This window comes from Xyrauchen texanus, chromosome 38 (assembly GCF_025860055.1).
Source record: "Xyrauchen texanus isolate HMW12.3.18 chromosome 38, RBS_HiC_50CHRs, whole genome shotgun sequence".
NCBI classification, from domain to species: Eukaryota; Metazoa; Chordata; class Actinopteri; order Cypriniformes; family Catostomidae; genus Xyrauchen; species Xyrauchen texanus.
The window spans coordinates 252,460-270,826 of NC_068313.1; the positions used below are offsets into that span (position 1 = coordinate 252,460).

An 18,367-nucleotide genomic window follows, 5' to 3' on the forward strand; every position below is an offset into this window, starting at 1 on the left:
GATGACCGAGAGTGGACTGACTTGCTAGAAAGAGACTTTGGTAACAACTTGAATTTTTGCCAGTTCATCATAAAAAATTATCATATGCTTTCAGAAATCTTGGGATATGAGGCACGAGTCACATGGACAACTTTTTCGCAGCATTCTTTAAAGCATCTCCTTTTGTGTTCCACATAAAGAAATTCATATGGGTTTGGATTGAAATTGAGGGCGAGTAAATAATGACAGAATGTTAATTTTTGTTTGAACTATTCCTTTAATTTGGCCATGAAAATCTTCACATGTGAAATATTTTCATTTCTTCATTCTTAAGGTATTTGGATCTCCGGGGATTGTCTTCTGGTACTGGTCCAGTTGTCTGGCCTGAACCATATGGTTTAGCTGAACGAGACGGGGCCTACAAGAGCTTCAGCTTTTCTGGTTGTGCGGGTAGCTGTGGTCACGATGCTCCAATGATAGCTCTGGATGCTCTGTTGGGGGCGGGGTCAGACTGGGAGGAGCTAATGAGTCGAGCAGCATTTCATGGAGGTCAGTAGGAAGTCCATTAACTTTAGGTGTGTTCGACTTCATGGAGCACTGCACAGACTGATTACCACATGACTTGATGCAATGCCAGGGTTTCCACCCATCCTGGAAAACCTGGAATTTTGCAATGCAGTTTTCCAATTATGGAAAAGTCATAGAAAATTTGAAAATACCTAAATGTCTTGAAAAATATTTGAGTAAAACTGTTTGAAAAATATCAGAACTGTATGGTCTTTGTGACTTTCAGTTCCATTAACGGTTCTCCAGTGTGCAATTTTCTGCCGATGTAGTTAGAACAGCATCCTCAAATTCAGCGTTCCCTTTCCGCTGTCCACCAAAGCAGACAAAGAGCTGCTCAGAACATCTAAAGCTCTGTGTGCGGTCCATATAGGTACGCAAAGCATGCACCGGACACAGCAACGATAAGGCGGGGTCTGCTTCCTCACAGGGTAGCGCTTGCAGGTTCACTACCTGGTCCCTGAAGGGGGTCCTTGGGCACGTAGCCCGGTCGTGGTCTTAGGACGACATGGGTGTCTGCCGGACCAAATTCCAGGCAAGTGTCACTGACAGAGAATGCTTGCAGGTCCCCAACCCTCTTGATGGAAGTGAGCGCGATCAGGAGGGCCGTCTTCAAGGAGAGGGCTCTGAGCTTGACTGATTCTAGCGGCTCGAAAGGGGGTCTCTGTAGGCCTGAAAGGACCACGGAGAGATCCCATGAGGGGAACAGGCATGCCCTGGGAGGGTTCAGCCTCCGGGTGCCTCTTAGGAACCTGATTGTGCTTCCCTAGAGACTTACCATCCGCTGCGTCATGGTGAGCTGATTTAGCGGCTACATAAACCTTCAAGGTGGAGGGGGACAGCCTCCCCTCATTCATGTGTTTAAATATAAAAATAAAACAAAACAATTGGAGTTTTATTATTCCACTGTTACCACATGAAGGACCCTATAATTTCCACCATATGGAAAATAAAGATGGAATCACTGACTCCAGTAAAAATGTGTAATGTCACGGAATATGACATATTAGGGATGAAATTAATGTTTAAATACACAATTAATCAAGTTAAAATCTGTAGGTAAGAAACTATCATCAAAAACAGACTGAAACACCTAAATAAAACCTCAATCTAAATGGACGAGTGAAATAGGGAAAATACAACTATTTATTACTGCTGTATAGTAATGTGATGTTTACTGTAATTAATATATCCAGTGTTTTGGATTGTGCTGTGAGGATTTTGTATAAAAGCACTTAATTGAAAATGATGCCATGTTATGTGGAAATCGTCTCGGTTACATACGTAACCTCGGTTTCCTGAGGCGAAGTGAACGAGACATTGCATTTATTAACGCATATGGGGAGTGCCTTCATACACGACCTATTTGAAACCTCTCTACAATAATGGCAATATTCTAATATTGGCTATGGTGTTTGAGCCCCACCTGTTTCGCCATCTGAACTGACCCTGTCCCTTCGTCTCAGGGAACCGAGGTTACGTACGTAACCGAGACGTTCCCTTACGACTTCAGTCCACTTGACATTGCGTTTACTAACACATATGGGGAACAGAATCTCATCACGCCGAACTACATGACATAACTTCCTAAAGAGGAAACATGGTGGCGCAGTCTTATGGGATGACGACCGACATGTGTATGCCGCAGTGAGTGATCCTCATGATGGAGAGCACTAATAATGAATATATGAGCTATAGCAATATAGTATGAATTACTCCATATAAACCCAGCCGGGAAGAGAGTTTATTTATAATGAAGTGTTTGTGACTTATGAAATTATAACAGCCTGAATGCAGGCGGTTGTGTAAATGATGCGGAGCCCGTACTTAAAAAGGGGGCATAAGTATATAGATATATATCTATCTATATATATAGATAGATATATACTCATTGCTAACAGAGCATTATTTAAATAAAATTGCTCTGCCTCATGAGGCCCTTATGTGCTCAGATATGAATTGTAAGGATGTGCAACATGTTGAACAACTTTGTGCCATGTATGATGATATTGTGAAATGTCTTAATGCTTCCAGTGATCCCTTTTGTAAAAGTAGATGTAAGGTATTTAACATTAGACCTGGGTGGAATGAGTTTGTAGTTGAGAAGTATGCTGAGGCAAGAGAGGCTTTTAGACTTTGGTCAGAGGCAGGTAGACCTAGACATGGGGTACTGCTAGATGTGAAAAAACAGGCAAATGCTAGAGTTAAGTATGCACTCCGATTTATTAAGAAAAATCTAAATACAATAAGAGCGGACTCGCTAGCCAGAAAGCTACAGAACAACAACTTTAATGCCTTTTGGCAAGAGGTAAAAGTAATGAATTCCAATAAAACATCTTTACCAGTGGATATTGAAGGTATCAGTGGCCCCGAAAAAATAGCTGAGCTTTGGCAGGAGCACTACCGGGACCTGTTTAATTGTGTTAAAAGTAACCCAGGTAGAATTGATAATGAACATATTGATTTTTCAACAGATATGATAATTAGAGCAGTAGATATTCATGGTGCCATTAATATGTTGGAGAACAACAAAGCCTGTGGTATGGACGGTATTACTGCAGAACATCTAAAATATGCCAGCCATAGGCTCTGTCCTTTACTTTCCATGTGTTTTAATGGTTGTCTGGACCATGGTGTCCTGCCAAATGCTATTATGTCTGTAATGTTACTGCCGGTGCTTAAAGATAAGGCTGGTAAGCTCAACAGTATTGACAATTATCGACCTATTGCAATAGCAAGTATCTTGTCTAAAGTACTGGAGAGGATACTGTTAACCAAGCTAGAAATGTATGTCCTTACTTCCGACAATCAGTTTGGGTTCAAAAGAAAACATGGAACTGACCTGTGTATCTATGCTCTTAAAGAGATTGTGTCCAGGTACAAAAGCTTGAATACATCTATGTTCCTATGTTTTATTGATGCGTCACAGGCATTTGATAGGATTAATCATGAACGATTGTTTGTAAAATTGTTAGACAGAGGTGCCCCTAAATTTTTAGTGAGAATTTAAATGTTTTGGTATGCCCACCAAACGTTTCTGGTTAAATGGGACAATGTTGTATCCACTCCTTTTCATGTTAGTAATGGTGTGCGACAAGGAGGTATCATGTCTCCTTTTTTATTTAATTTTTATATGGATGAATTATCAAACCAATTAAATAGATTGAAAACTGGCTGTCTTGTGGGCAACACTATTGTTAATCATCTTATGTATGCTGACGATCTGGTCCTGCTTTGTCCATTTAGTGCTGGGCTGCAGGAAATGCTGAAGGTGTGCTCTCAGTATGGCCTTGATCATGACATAAAATATAATGCTAAGAAAAGCCACATAATGATAGTTAGAAGCGACGAGGACATGAAATCAATTTTCCCAACATTCTATTTGGCAGATAGTCCTCTTGCTGTGTGTGAGGAAATTCAATATTTAGGTCATGTCATATCCAATGACTGGACAGATGACAAAGACCTATATCGTCAGCGATGTAAAATCTACTCTCAAGCTAATATGCTTATAAGGAGGTTTTCTTTGTGTTTTGACTTTGTGAAGTGCTCTCTGTTTAGAACCTACATCACACCACTATACACTGCTCAATTGTGGTCTAACTATAAGAAAAAGAGTATGCATAGACTCAAGGTTGCATACAATGATGCAATGAGGTTGCTGCTTCGTGTCCCTAGGTGGCATAGTGCCAGTCATTTGTTTGTGTTTACTAGAGTGCCATCTTGTGAGGCACTTTTAAGACAACTGATGTTTAGTTTTATGTGTCGCCTGGACAGGTCAGTGAACCATATAATTGAAGCCCTAGTCAGTCCGCTGAAAAGCTGTTATAGATACACCTCTAGGTTAAGACGACACTGGTGCAATAGCCTGTATATCCTGTAGGCTAATATGGAAATTTGTATGTATTTATGTATGTATGTATGTGTTATATGGACCTGTGTCTGCAATAAAGCTTTAATAATATATATATATATATATATATATATATATATATATATATATATATATATACGTATATATAAAAAGACCGGGGGCCAATCTCCAGACAAGAATTGTCGACTGATAACGCATGTAGGTCACCGACCCGTTTTACTGAGGCCAGAGCCAGCAGTAGTGCGGTCTTAACGGAAAGCATGCACAAATCAACAGAGCCCAAAGGCTTGTAGGGGGGCCCTGCGAGAGTTTTTAGGACTAAAGTTAGGTCCCAAGTCAGGATTGTAGCTGGCCGAGGCGGGTTTAATTGTCTTGCTCCTTTTAGGAACTTTATGATTAAATCATGCTTGCCTATAGAGGCGCCTGCTTCATGTGCGTGATACACAGCTATAGTTGTCACATACACTTTGAGTGTTGACGGGGTGAATCCTGCGTCTAATTGCTCTTGAAGAAATATTAGAATTTCATGTATGGGGCTGTTTACTGGGTCCTTACTATGTGAGAGACACCAGTCAGTGTCTCTCCATTTTAGTGCATAGAGGCGTAGTGCATAGTGGATCAGGCATAGTGGAGGAAACACATATTTGCGTTTCACCAGCCATTTGTGTGCCATTGCATCTGTTCCCAATGGGGCTTGGGACTTCGAATACCAAAGGGGACAGTGGGCATTCTCCACTGAGACAAATAGGTAAATTTCTGCTTTGCCTAATATTTCCCAAATCCTCAACATCATCTAAGGATGAAGTCTTCAATCAACCTGTATCACCCAGTGGCGTGACAGTAGGTCCGCGCCGTAATTCAGGCGGCCTCCATAGGAGGAGGTGCCGTGTCAGTCTCAACAGTGTCGGTGAATGAATTCCACCTTGATGGTTTATATATGCCACAACTGTCATGTTGTCTGAGCAAACCAGGACATGTCAGTTCGCTATATCTGACTGAAAAGCCTTCAAGGCTAGAATTACAGCCGATAGTTCTAGGCGGTTGATATGCCACGCCATCCTCGGAACTATCCAGGTGTTAAAAGTTGGCCGCCCATTGCACACCACCCCCCAAACTGTGTTGGAAGCATCCGTAGTCACCACTTTCCGCCTGATAGTTTGCCCCAGCGCCACACCTCGCTGGTAAAATGCAGGAGCTGTCCATGGTACCAATGCAGCTATACAGCGGCGGGATACAGTTATATGCACGCACCCTTGGCGCCAAGCATGTTGTGGCACACGGCACTTCAGCCTGCACTGAAGTAGTCTCATGTGTAAGAGACCTAATGGGATGACGGCCGATGCTGCTGCCATAAATCCCAATGGTTTCTGAAACAGCTTCAGAGGAAGTGTTCTCCCCAGTTTGAACTGAGACAAACTCGGTACAATGGCCTGAACGCACTCGCTCATGAGGTGTGCGCGCCCGCTCGTGGAGTCGAGGCGGACTCCTAAAAAGGAGATATTTTGGCTGGGAGAGCGTGCTCTTCGCCCAGATTACATTGAGGCCCAAGCTGTTTAGATGCTGAAGCAGTAAGTCTCTGTGTTGGCATAACAGAGCCTCTGATTGTGCTAGTAACAGCCAATCGTCGAGGTAGTTCAATATGCGTACGCCGCTCGGTCTCAGAGAGGAGAAAACTGCATCGATGCACTTCGTAAATGTGCGAGGAGCCAGAGACAGTCCGAAGGGCAGGACTTTGAATTGATACGCTGTTCCCTCGAACGCGAATCTCAAAAACATCCTGTGGTGTTGTACAATTTGGATATGGAAGTACGCATCCTTCAGATGTATTGATACAAACCAATCATGTGGGCGTACATGCAATAGAATCCATTTCCGAGCAATCATTTTGAATGGGCGCTTTATAAGAAGTCCGCCGTCTCTCTTTGGGACAAGAAAATAATGGCTGTAAAACACTTTATGTGCTTGACAATTTGGCACAATCTCTATTGCGTTTTTCACGATTAGATTGTGTATTTCAGCTCGTAACAATAGCGCGTCTTCGGACGAAACCATGGAAGACAGAACGCTGTTGAAACAGGGTAGAAGAGAGCAAATTGGATCATATAGCCATGTTTGATCGTTATTTGCACCCATTCTGAAATGCCCGTTAGGGCTCGCCACGCGTCCGCGTAATGGGACAGAGGGCAATTTGGTTTGGTATGATATAATGCGTCGCTTACCGGTTGTGCATAATGTGTGTGCTTTGAAGAGGAAAAGGGCTCTTTTTTGAGAATGTATGAGGATCTCGTGCATTTGCAACGAGTGCTGTTTTAGCGGGCATGGGTCTTTTAGCCGGGCGCTGGCCTGATACAGAGCGGGGGCGAGCCATCTGCACTATGCTCCGTTTGGGCATAAAGTGCCTTATGGCTTGTGACTACTGCTGAGTCGTGACGTAGCGCTCAGCAAACGTACTCACTGCGCCACCAAAGAGGCCGGCTGGAGACACTGGGGCAGCCAATAGAGATGTCTTCTCTCTGTCACTCATCTCCGTGAGGGTCAGCCATACATGCCTTTCCAGAACAACCAGGTTATCCATGGATTTCCCGATGGCCTGCACCGTGACTTTCGTGACTTTCGTTTTCCATTTGTCTGAGGAGCTTCGCTTGGAAAACCTGGAGCTCTGCCATTGCATGGAGTGCTGATCCAGCTTGGCCTGCCACCGAGTAGGCTTTTGCCGCCAGTGTAGACTGCCTACATGGCTTAAAAGGATGAATGGGGCGTGATTTCCATGCCCCTTAAAAGACCTCCACCGGGGGTAGTTGGGCATAGCCTTTCTTTTCTCTGTGGTCCACGTTCGAGAGAACGTATCACTGCGTGTGCACGCTGAGAGGGGCACGTGCCAGGACTTAGATAATTCGCTGTGCACCTCAGGGAAGAACGGGGTAGTTCTGCGGGGCGCGGCCGCTTGACAGCGTCCGGACTGCAAGAACCACTCATCAAGGCGAGACTGTCCAGGTACCTCTGGAGGAGACCACTCGAGATTGAGTTCTTTGACCACCCTTGCAAGGACACGAAGCATCTCCCTCTCAGTGGTGCGTACGTGGTCCTCGCCCTCGCTGGGGGGAGAGGCAGTAGCATCATCCATTGACCAGTCGCCTGATGTGGCGAGAGACATGACATCATCATTATCATCCTTATCATCCCCAGCATCAGGTCCACCAAACGAGACGAGGCCGCACGCTCCTTCAGAGGGCCGGAGCTCGTCTCGCACATAGCGTACAGGGAAATATGTGCTTCGTGGAGATTGAGGGGCTCGTGGCCTGTGGGCCGGCAACAAAATCCACCTCAAGTTCGTCCTGCTCGACATCGCGGCCCGAGGCAGGTGGGAGGGCGCGAGAGGCTGAATCGTCCCTCAGAACAAGGGCTCTTTTAGATATATATTAAATATAGATTTATATTTATATAACTTATATAACTTATATTTATAACACAAAAGTATTTGCTTTAAAAAGATACTCTACACCTGCCGATGCGTTGCGGAGAATCAGGATGCTGAGGTCCGTTCACCAGCGAAGCGTCAAGCAGCAAGGCGGAGTGATGTTCGCCGGAGCACTGCAGGGGAGCAGATATTCTTCTCGCTGCTGTGAAGATTCCATTTGCTGACTGGTGTGAATCGACGATGAAGGTAGAGGGCTTCAAGACAAGAGGAATTTGCTGTCTTGAAGGAAGAAATTCTGAGGAAATGGTGTGTGTGCACCTGTTTTATAGTGGTCAGTTCACGCTGAAACGAGCGGTCAGTTTCGCACCGAATCAGGTGGGGCTCAAACACCATAGCCAATATTAGAATATTGCCTTTATTGTAGAGAGGTTTCAAATAGGTAGTGTATGAAGGCCCCTCCCCATATGCGTGAACTTAAATTCATTAAAATAATTATATTTTCTATTTTCTTTCTTTTTTTTGATAATAAAATGTAACTTGACAAATAAAGTTTGTAAGAAAACTTTTGGGTTGGCTTGTAAAAACAAAACTGGGTTTTAAAAGCTTAGATAGCTAGATAGATAGAGTGGCAAGGAAACAGTATGTAAACCCTTTGGAATCACCTGCATTTATGTATAAATTTGTCTTAAAATCTTGTGACATTCATCTAAATTACAATAATGAACAAACATAATCTGTTTTAACTAATATCACACAGATTATTGTATTGTTCTTGTACATACTGAATACATGATTCAAACATTCATGGTGTAGTTTGGAAAAAGTAAGTGAAACCATAAGATAATAATGTCAACAAAAGCTAATTAGAGTCAGGAGTTGGCAAACCTGGCATACAATTAATGAAATGAGATTGGAGGTGTGGGCTAGAGATACTTAGACTTATAAAAAGCACTCAAACATATACTAAGCTGGATAGAGTTACAAAGTTATCTGGAAGAGTTTAGATATTAATCTGTGCACAGTTAGACAAACTGTCTATAAATGGAGATGATATAGTACTATAGGTACTCTCACTAGAAGTGGCCGTCCAGTCAAGATGCCTCAAAGGACACAACGCAGAATGATCAATGAGGTAAAAAAGAACCCTAGAGTGACAGATAAAGACTTGAAGGAATCATTGGAACTGTTTACATCTCTGTTGTTGAGACTGCTATACAGAAAACATGGCAGGACATCATGAAGGAAGCAGCTGCTTTCCAACAAAATCATTGCTGCACACCTGAAGTTTGCCAGAGACCACCTTGATACTTCTCAATGCTACTGTAAAAATGTTTTGTGGACTGATGAAAGTAAGGTTGAATTGTTTGGGAAGAACACGCAGCACTATGTATGGCATAAAAAGGGCACCACATATCAACATGAACACATCATCCTAACGGTGAAGTACGGTGGAGGGAGCATCATGTTTCATGGTCTGGACAGCTTGCCATCATCGAGGGAAAAATGAATACCCAAGTTTATCCAGATATCCTACAGGATACTGTCAGGGTGGCAGTGTGCCAGCTGAAGCTCAGTACAAGTTGGCTGATGCAGCAGGACAATGACCCTAAACATCGAAGTAAATCCACTACAGAATGACTTAAAAAAAAAGAAAATCCACCTTTTGGAGTGTCCCAGTCAGAGTCCAGACCTTAACCCAATAGAGATGCTGTAGAATGACCTCAAGAGAGACATTCACACTAGACATCCTAAAAATATGTCTGAGCTGAAGCAGTTCTGGAAGGAAGAATGGTAAAAAATTCCTTCTGAACATTGTGCAGGTCTAATCCGCAGATACCGGAAACACTTGATTGAGGTTATTGCTGCCAAAGGAGGATTGGCCAATTATTAAATCCAAGGGTTCACTTACTTTTTACACAACACTGTGAATGTTGTGATGTGATGTGTTCAAAGAAGATATGAAAGATTATAATTGTGTGTGTTGTTAGCTTAAACACATTGTGTTTGTCTATACTTGTGTATACTTTGATGAAGATGAGATCACATTTAATTACCAATTAATGCAGAAAACCAGCTAATTCCAAAAGAACACAACCCTACCGGACGTAATTCATTCTTAGTGATTTCCCCCCAGTGTCTCAACCTGATGGCACCTTTTCAACTCCTCCACTGACTGCAACTGTGTGTGAAGTTGATGTCGAACACACTTCATATGTATGTGCGTTATACTGGGTGCAATAATGACATGATTCTATCACCAAATATTTACCAGCAGTTCTGTCAGAAATGTAGAATAGGGCAGGGACAGGGATTGTATGTAGTTAAATATAAACTGTGTTTAAAATAGAAACGTCTTCTTACTTTCAACAGTTTTTATTTTCATCAAACTTAATATGTGTAAATATTTGTATGAACATGAAATTATTCTATTCTAACTAAGACTATTCTAAATGGTTTCACAGACATGTGACTGATAGAAATGGAATAAAGTGTCCCTGAACAAAGGTAACAGTATCTGGTGTGTCCACCAGCTGCATTAAGTACTGCAGTGCATCTCCTCACGGACTGCACTAGATTTGCCAGTTCTTGCTGTGAGATGTTACCCCGCTGTTCCACCAAGAAACTTGCAAGTTCCCTGACATTTCTGGGGGGAATGGCCCTAGCCCTCACCCTCCGATCCAACAGGTCCCAGACATGCTCAATGGGATTGAGATCCGGGCTCTTCACTGGCCATGGCAGAACACTGACATCCCTGTCCTAACCCAGGAAATCACACACAGAACGAGCAGTATGGCTGGTGGCATTGCCATGCTGGAGGGTCATGTTAGGATGAGCCTGCAAGAAGGGTACCACATTAGGGAGGAGGATGTCTTCACTGTAACGCACATAGTAAAAACTGCGACTCGTCAGTGAAGAGCACTTTTTGCCAGTCCTGTCTGGTCCAGCGAAGGTGGGTTTTTGCCCATAGGTGATGTTGTTGCCAGTCCTGTCTGGTTTAGTGAAGGTGGGTTTGTGCCGATGTTGCCGTGATGTCTGGTAAGGACCTGCCTTACAACAGGCCTACAAGCCCTCAGTCCAGCCTCTCTCAACCTATTGCAGACAGTCTGAGCACTGATGGAGGGACTGACCGTTCCTGGTGTAACTCGGGCAGTTGTTATTGCCATCCTGTACCTGTCCCGTAGGTGTGATATTTGAAAGTACCAATCCTGTGCAGGTGTTACATGTGGTCTGCCACTGTGAGGACAATCAGCTGTCCTTCCTGTCTCCCTGTAGCGCTGTCTTATGTGTCTCACAGTATGGACATTGCAAATGATTGCTCTGGCCACATGCAGCATGACTAAGGCACGTTCACGCAGATGAGCAGGGGCCCTGGGCATCTTTCTTTTGGTGTATTTCAGAGTCAGTAGAAAGGTCTCTTTATTGTCCTAAATTTTTATAACCATGACCTTAATTGCCTACCATCTGTAAGCTGTTAGTGTCTTAACAGCCGTTCCACAGGTGCGTGTTCATTAATTGTTTATGGTTCATAGAACAAGCATGAAAACATTGTTTAAACATTTTACAATAAAGATCTGTAAAGTTATTTGGATTTTTACAAATGTATCTTTAAAATACAGTGTCCTGAAAAAGGGACGTTTCTTTTTTTGCTGAGATTATTAAGAATTGCATTTCTTGTTTCCAAATATTTTTTCCTCAAATGTACTAAAAGAATTGTCAATGGAATTTTCCACAATGCAATTGTTGCACAATCATGCCATTCTTTAAAACATCCCCTTTTTGTGTTTCACAGAAAGTTATATGGGTTTGTAATGACACTAATTAAATGCTGATAGAATCTATATTTTTGTGTGAAATACTACTTCAATAATATCTTTATTCTCTCTCTACAGGAGATAGTGACAGCACCGCAGTGATCGCCTGCTGCTGTTGGGGTCTGCTGTACGGGACAGGGGGAGTGCCAATGTCTAACTATAGTAAGCTGGAGTACAGGGTCCGACTGAAGAGCGCGGCTAAAAAACTTTATGCTCTTTCGAGAAGAAACTAACACACAGTAAAATACGCCTCATATAAACACAGAAAAAGATGTCATTAAAATAATTAGGGTTTTTAACTAATTTAGTAAATTGAGGTTTGTCAGTGTTTAGAACAGTTTAACTACTTTTTAAGCAAACTTGAATGCTTTTACATTTGTAAGGTGCGTTCACACACACAACAATTAATCTGAAAGAGATTGCAAAGCCGCTGTACATTATCCAATTGTATGAGGTATAAAATCATGTTTGCTGCATCACAGTGTATTTGCATAATGTTGAACCAGTGTTATTTTCATTTACAAAACTAAAGTCAGTTTTATTTGTATAGCACATTTCACAACATAATTTCAAAGCAGCTTTATAGAAAATTATGCTTTAAGACATTACCTATATTACAGCTTATTTTTCTGTTAGAGTCATAATAGTGAAGTTTATTAAAAAAAACATGATTGTAAATTGTGCCTTAAAATAAATCAAGTAGTATAAATAAGTAAATAATATTTGTATTTAGACCCCTGAAGGCGAAAAAACTTTATATGAAAAACAAATTTTCTTTAACTGAAATAAAAACATGATGGGGAAAAAGCTGAAACTTAACTAAAATATGTTTCATAAATCCAAAACTAACTCAAATAAAATAAAAATGACCTCAAATAAATTTTATCTTTAGATTTTGATACTCAATACATTATAAAATTAGAAATGTGTTGATATTAAGTCAAAGTGGGAGTTTTGACTAATTGAAAGAACTAGTCTCTCCACATTGGTTGCGTATTCATTGCAATGGGCATTAAATCTCTTAAACTCTCATCCTCCACAATATTAATATTAATTCATCTTCTGGTGGACTGTGGCTATCCGCATTCCTACAGCAGTCGTGAAGCTGCGTTCATGATTTGTGTCAGAGCGTCAATGCCAGAGCCAAGCGCCATGTTGAACTCCATGGGGAAAAGTGCTTACAGACAAACATGTCTAATTCTTTTTTTTGTGATAGTTAAGATTTGACATGCTTGTATGTTAATTAAAATAAGAATAAATTCAATAAAACTAATTGATTTCTGTCACAAGTCCCGTCTCTGCCTGTTTCCTACAGCAATTAGAACTAAGAGGTTCTTTCTCCATCATTTTATCACTGACATGAATCACTTGTGTGTTTGTGGTGTGTAATGACTCTGGATGGACACATCACAAAGACTCCGCCCATCTAACCAGTGTTTATGATGGTTTATGCTGTATTAATAAATGTGTTAATTGTGATAAAGAAAAATGAAACTTTTTTCATCGCATGCATTAATGTGTTTATTTTGACAGCTCTTCAACATGCAAGTTTTTTTGTTTTTTTTTTGGCCTTTCAAAGATTAATCCTCTCATTAGTAATTAAAGTATTTTCAGGATGAAAGTCATATCCAGATACAGATTCCCTAATGACATCATTGTTGTCAATCACCACAAACTTGCATATGGCATATGGTCTTTTTTTATCTCCCCAACATTCAATTCAGACTGCAAATGGATATTCACAACTCGGAAAATATGTTTTCATTTGCCGTGTGGCTATGGATGGAGGAGCACCACTGCTGGAAAACGGTGCATGGAACTGCCGTTTTACATGAAGCCGAAAAGTGACGCTTCTTTTTCGCAATGTTTTTATGGCACTTTTTGGTCAAAATTGAAGAAATGCAATTAAAGCGCTTACATGCCAGTATAAAGCGATTAAAATAGGAGTACTCGGGAGTCACATGACGCCATGCGAGGGTCGGACGTGTAAACGGCGAGCTCTGTGCACTAGTTTTTATATTTTAATGATGTAAACTGGTGAGATTTGATACACCCTGATCCATAACTATTCTAGGAAGACATTATGTCAACGAATTCAAAACCCTCTGGTTCTGGAGACATTAAATGACACTTAAGTGCTCAAGCTGACGCCCCTCTGGAGGCCTTGGACCAGGGAGTCAATTTGGTCGGAGAGGTGAAAGAGATTTGATGTGAATTGCTGAACGTGTCGGTAATCTTGATGAAGGTCGTTGCTGACTTGAAGGATCTTGCCTCAATACATCGATCGATCACTGCCATGGAAACAAAATTCACTGAGGTTGAGAAACGGATCGATTATCTGGAGTCTTCGGAGAGGGAATTAGCTACTTATCTGCTAGCGACCAAAGCAGACATGGAGCAAGTCTGGGGAAAGTTGGAAGATATGGAAAATCGCAGTCGGTGGAACAACATCCAAAATGTTGGAATTCCTGAGCGAGCAGAGGGTCAGAATATGATGGAATTTCTAGACGGGCTCTTTCCGAGTCTGCTCGACATAACAGGCCATAAGCTGGAAATTGAGCGAGTTCCAGATCGGCGATCCACTGAGGAAGAGAGGCCCCACTCACGATTCTCACGATGCAGCCGAGTGGGTCTGACTCTATGAACATTCTCTTGACCGTCTGAGGAAACAGGGCTTTTTTGGTTTCTTTTTGTGCATGTTCTGCCTAGCAGCTGGAGTTTTTGTTGTGTAGTAACACTCCTTCCGTACAGTGTTGTGGATGAATCTGCACATTCTTTGTACTTGTTTAATAGATTTTTTTTTTTTTTTAATTTTTTTAAATCTTTCTCACAAAATTTGTATAGAAACACTGGACTTTTGAGTTTTAAGGGATGCACGCCGGTTGGCACTGTTGTGCGTGGGGTTAATGCGCACGTTTTTCTTTTTGCTGTTTGTTTGGTTCTGGGGGAAGTTCGGGGTTTGTTTGTAGCATGTGGTGTTTATAATTGTATTTTTATAAATAAGGCAGCCCTAAGAACAGCTAGGGCCAAACTGTCCCGGGCAATCAGAAAGGCAAAGCGCGCACACACCCAGAGAATACACAGTCACTTCCAGGACTGCGGTGACATGCGGCGCATGTGGCAGGGCATCCAGGCCATCACCAACTACAGGACAACATCATTTGCCTGTGACAAAGATGCTTCCCTTCCAGATCCAATGAAGGACTTCTACGCTCGGTTTGAAGTGCAGAACAACGCGGTGGCGAGGAAGACCACCCGTCCTCCCAACGACCAGGTGCTCTGCCTTACCACGGCGGATGTGAGGAAAACTCTATGTAGAGTCAACCCACGGAAGGCTGCTGGACCAGACAACATTCCTGGCAGAGTGCTCAGAGGATGTGCAGACCAGCTAGCAGATGTTCTTACTGACATCTTCAACATCTCTCTGAGCAGCGCCGTCATTCCAACGTGCTTCAAGGCCACCACCATCATCCCCATGCCAAAGAAGTCTTCAGTGTCCTGCCTCAACGACTACCCACTGCAGTTTGCGTATTTCTTCCAAACCGTTCAACGGATGACGCTATCGCCACAACCGTCCATCTGGCCATCACCCACCTAGACAAAAAGGACTCATACGTTCGAATGCTGTTCATAGACTTCAGCTCAGCATTCAACACAATAATTCCTCAGCACCTGATTGGAAAGCTGAACCTGCTGGGCCTGGACACCTCCCTCTGCAACTGGATCCTGGACTTCCTGACTGGGAGACCTCAGTCAGTCCGGATCGGGAACAGCATCTCCACCACACCACACTGAGTTCTCGGGCCCCCCAGGGCTGCGTGCTCAGTCCACTGCTGTTCAATCTGCTGACTCACGATTGTGCAGCAATGCACAGCTCGAATCACATCATCAAGTTCACCGATGACACAACCGTGGTGGGTCTCATTAGCAAGAACGATGAGTCAGCATACAGAGAGGAGGTGCAGCGGCTAACGGACCGGTGTAGAGCCAACAACCTGTCCCTGAATGTCGACAAAACAAAAGAGATGGTTGTTGACTTTAGGAGAGCACAAGGTGAACACTCTCCGCTGAACATCAACGGCTCTTCTGTGGAGATCGTCAAGAGCACCAAATTCCTTGCGGAGAAACTCACATGGTCCCTCAACACCAGCTCTATCACCAAGAAAGCCCAGCAGCATCTCTACTTCTTTCGAAGGCTGAGGAAAGCACATCTCCCACCCCCCATCCTCACTACATTCTATAGAGGGACTATTGCGAGCATCCTGAACAGCTGCATCACTGCCTGGTTTGGGACTTGCACCGTTTCGGACCACAAAGCCCTGCAGAGGATAGTGAGGACAGCTGAGAAGATCATCGGGGTCTCTCTTCCCTCCATCAAAGACATTTACAAAAAACACTGTATCCGCAAAGCAACAAGCATTGTGGACGACCCCACACACCTCTCACACAAACTCTTCACCCTCCTGCCATCTGGCAAGAGGTACCGAAGCATTCAGGCCCTCACTGCCAGACTGTGTAACAACTTCTTCCCCCAAGCCATCAGACTCCTCAATACTCAAAGACTGGTTTGACACACACACACACACACACACACGTGCCCTGAGTTGCACTTTAATTACTGTCACTTTATAACTGTCTGCTACCTCAATAACTGCTATGTGCATAGAACACTATCTCATAGTATGTTATGTTTACGTGTTTTAGAAACTGTCAGTTGTCAAGAAACTGTCTTTTTTGCACTACTGTGTACTGGTCGGAGCTGCACTGTCTCTCACTGTGCCTATTGTCCTGTTCATTGTTAGAAATGTCTTGTACTGTCCTGTACTTTTTTGCACATGTTTGCACGTGCACTTTATATAGGTATATAGGTATTTTATATAGGTAGTTCATTTAGTTGTGTAGTCTCATGTGGTCCTGTGTTTGTCCTATGTTGTTTTTATGTAGCACTTGGTCCTGGAGGAACGTTGTCTCGTTTCGCTGTGTACTGTACTAACTGTATATGGTTGAAATGACAATAAAAACCACTTGACTAACTTGACTAACAACCGAAGAGCGGAGAATAGAGGGTATGCAGAACCTGATGTGTCGGCTGAAGGAGAGTGACAACTTACAGGCGCCTAGCTTCCTCATGGTTTTCCATATCCTCCAATAGAGAAGGTTAATTGCTAATGGGCAAGAGTTCAAGAATGTTGTTGCTGATCTGAAAGTTATACCTGATGTTATTTGTTTACAAGATACATGGTTAAGACCACACTTGGAATTTGTTATACCAGGTTACAGCTCTATTAGATGTGACAGAATTGGAGAACAAGGTGGAGGATGTGAAATATTTATTAAGGATAATCTAGCATATAGATGAGTAAATGTCCCAAATAAGTATGAATGTATTGTAATAGAAATATGTAGTCCCAGAGGAGAAATTAGTCCATTTCTACAATCCTTGCAAGAACCTGTCAATACAAATTTTTCATATGATCTCAGAAATATGATGTGGAGACTTTAATGCTCATTATACTCTATGGGAAAGTGATCATACAGACACAAATGGAGAAAAAGCTGAAGAACACAAACAGATCACTTGTTTGTCTTAATGATGGAAGAGGTACCAGAGTGGATGTTACACGAAATACAGTTTCATGTTTAGATCTTACTTTAGTCTCTGGAAATATGAGTAATTTATGTGAATGTTAAGAATGATACTAACATAGAGAGATGTCACTTTCTGATAATATGCTCTATGAATTTTGATATGTATGTACAAGAAGACTAAGAATATGGATGGAGGGTGATGTTGATAGCTGTGCAGCAGATTATCATGCGCAGATGATTATCAGTGCTGCATCAACATGTATTCCTAAGAGCACAATGAAGGGGAAAAAGAAAATGGTTCCATGGTGGAATGATTAATGTAAAAATGCTATAAAAGACAGAAATACATTAACAATGAAAAGATGAAATTTTAAGAGCAAATAATGATGTAATAAAGAAAAAGGATAGTGATGGATCGGCAATTGATATGGACTTAATATTACACGAGTTGAAAATGGCCTTAGAGGGAAGTGGATATACGGCCCCAGGACAAGACCAACTATGACCTACCACATGACGTATTGGAAATTCTATTAAATCAGTGTAATAAGTTATGGAGAGAAGGCATTATACCTGGTAGTTGGAAAGGTGCCCTGGTACTACATTTTGGTAAGCCTGGTAAAGACCCAGCCAATGCAGGAAACTACAGGCCTATAGCGTTAAAAATACACTTGTGTAAATGGATGGAAAATTGTTCATAGACTGTCATATTATTTAGAACATAGAGAATAGTTAAGCCCATGCCCAAGTGGATTTCATAAAGGAATATCTACTGTAGATGCCTTAGTGAAAGTTAGTAATGAAGCAGAAAAAGCAATTCGTATGAAAGAGGTTATGACTAGTATTTTTTGATATTGAGAAAGCGCCTGTTTAACATTATGATAAATTATATTTTTATGAATGTTGAAATTATGCAGATGATGGGGCTATATGAAAAAGGGGGGACATGTGACTAATTGCATTAGACGTGACTAATCGCATTCAGAGTGCTATATTGAAAGTTGAAAGATGGTCATATGACTGGGGATTTAAGATGTCAATTGCAAAGTCATGTCACATGCTCTTTACCAGAAAGAGAAGGCCTGATAATGTGCAGATTAAATTGTATGGTCAAAATATGGAAAGGGATAT

The 18,367-nt window shown here is 42.1% G+C and overlaps 1 protein-coding gene across 1 annotated transcript in view; it reads left to right on the plus strand.

The window, feature by feature from the left end:
* LOC127632076 (ADP-ribosylhydrolase ARH1-like) overlaps window positions 1-12,936 on the plus strand; it is a 29,728-nt gene extending 16,792 nt beyond the window's left edge. Inside the window, exons 7-8 of the mRNA XM_052110553.1 lie at window positions 314-528; window positions 11,726-12,936. Of these exons, the coding sequence (XP_051966513.1) occupies window positions 314-528; window positions 11,726-11,880 (370 nt within the window). The 3' untranslated portion in view covers window positions 11,881-12,936. The remainder of the gene's footprint in view (window positions 1-313; window positions 529-11,725) is intronic.
* Window positions 12,937-18,367: the final 5,431 nt, after the last annotated feature.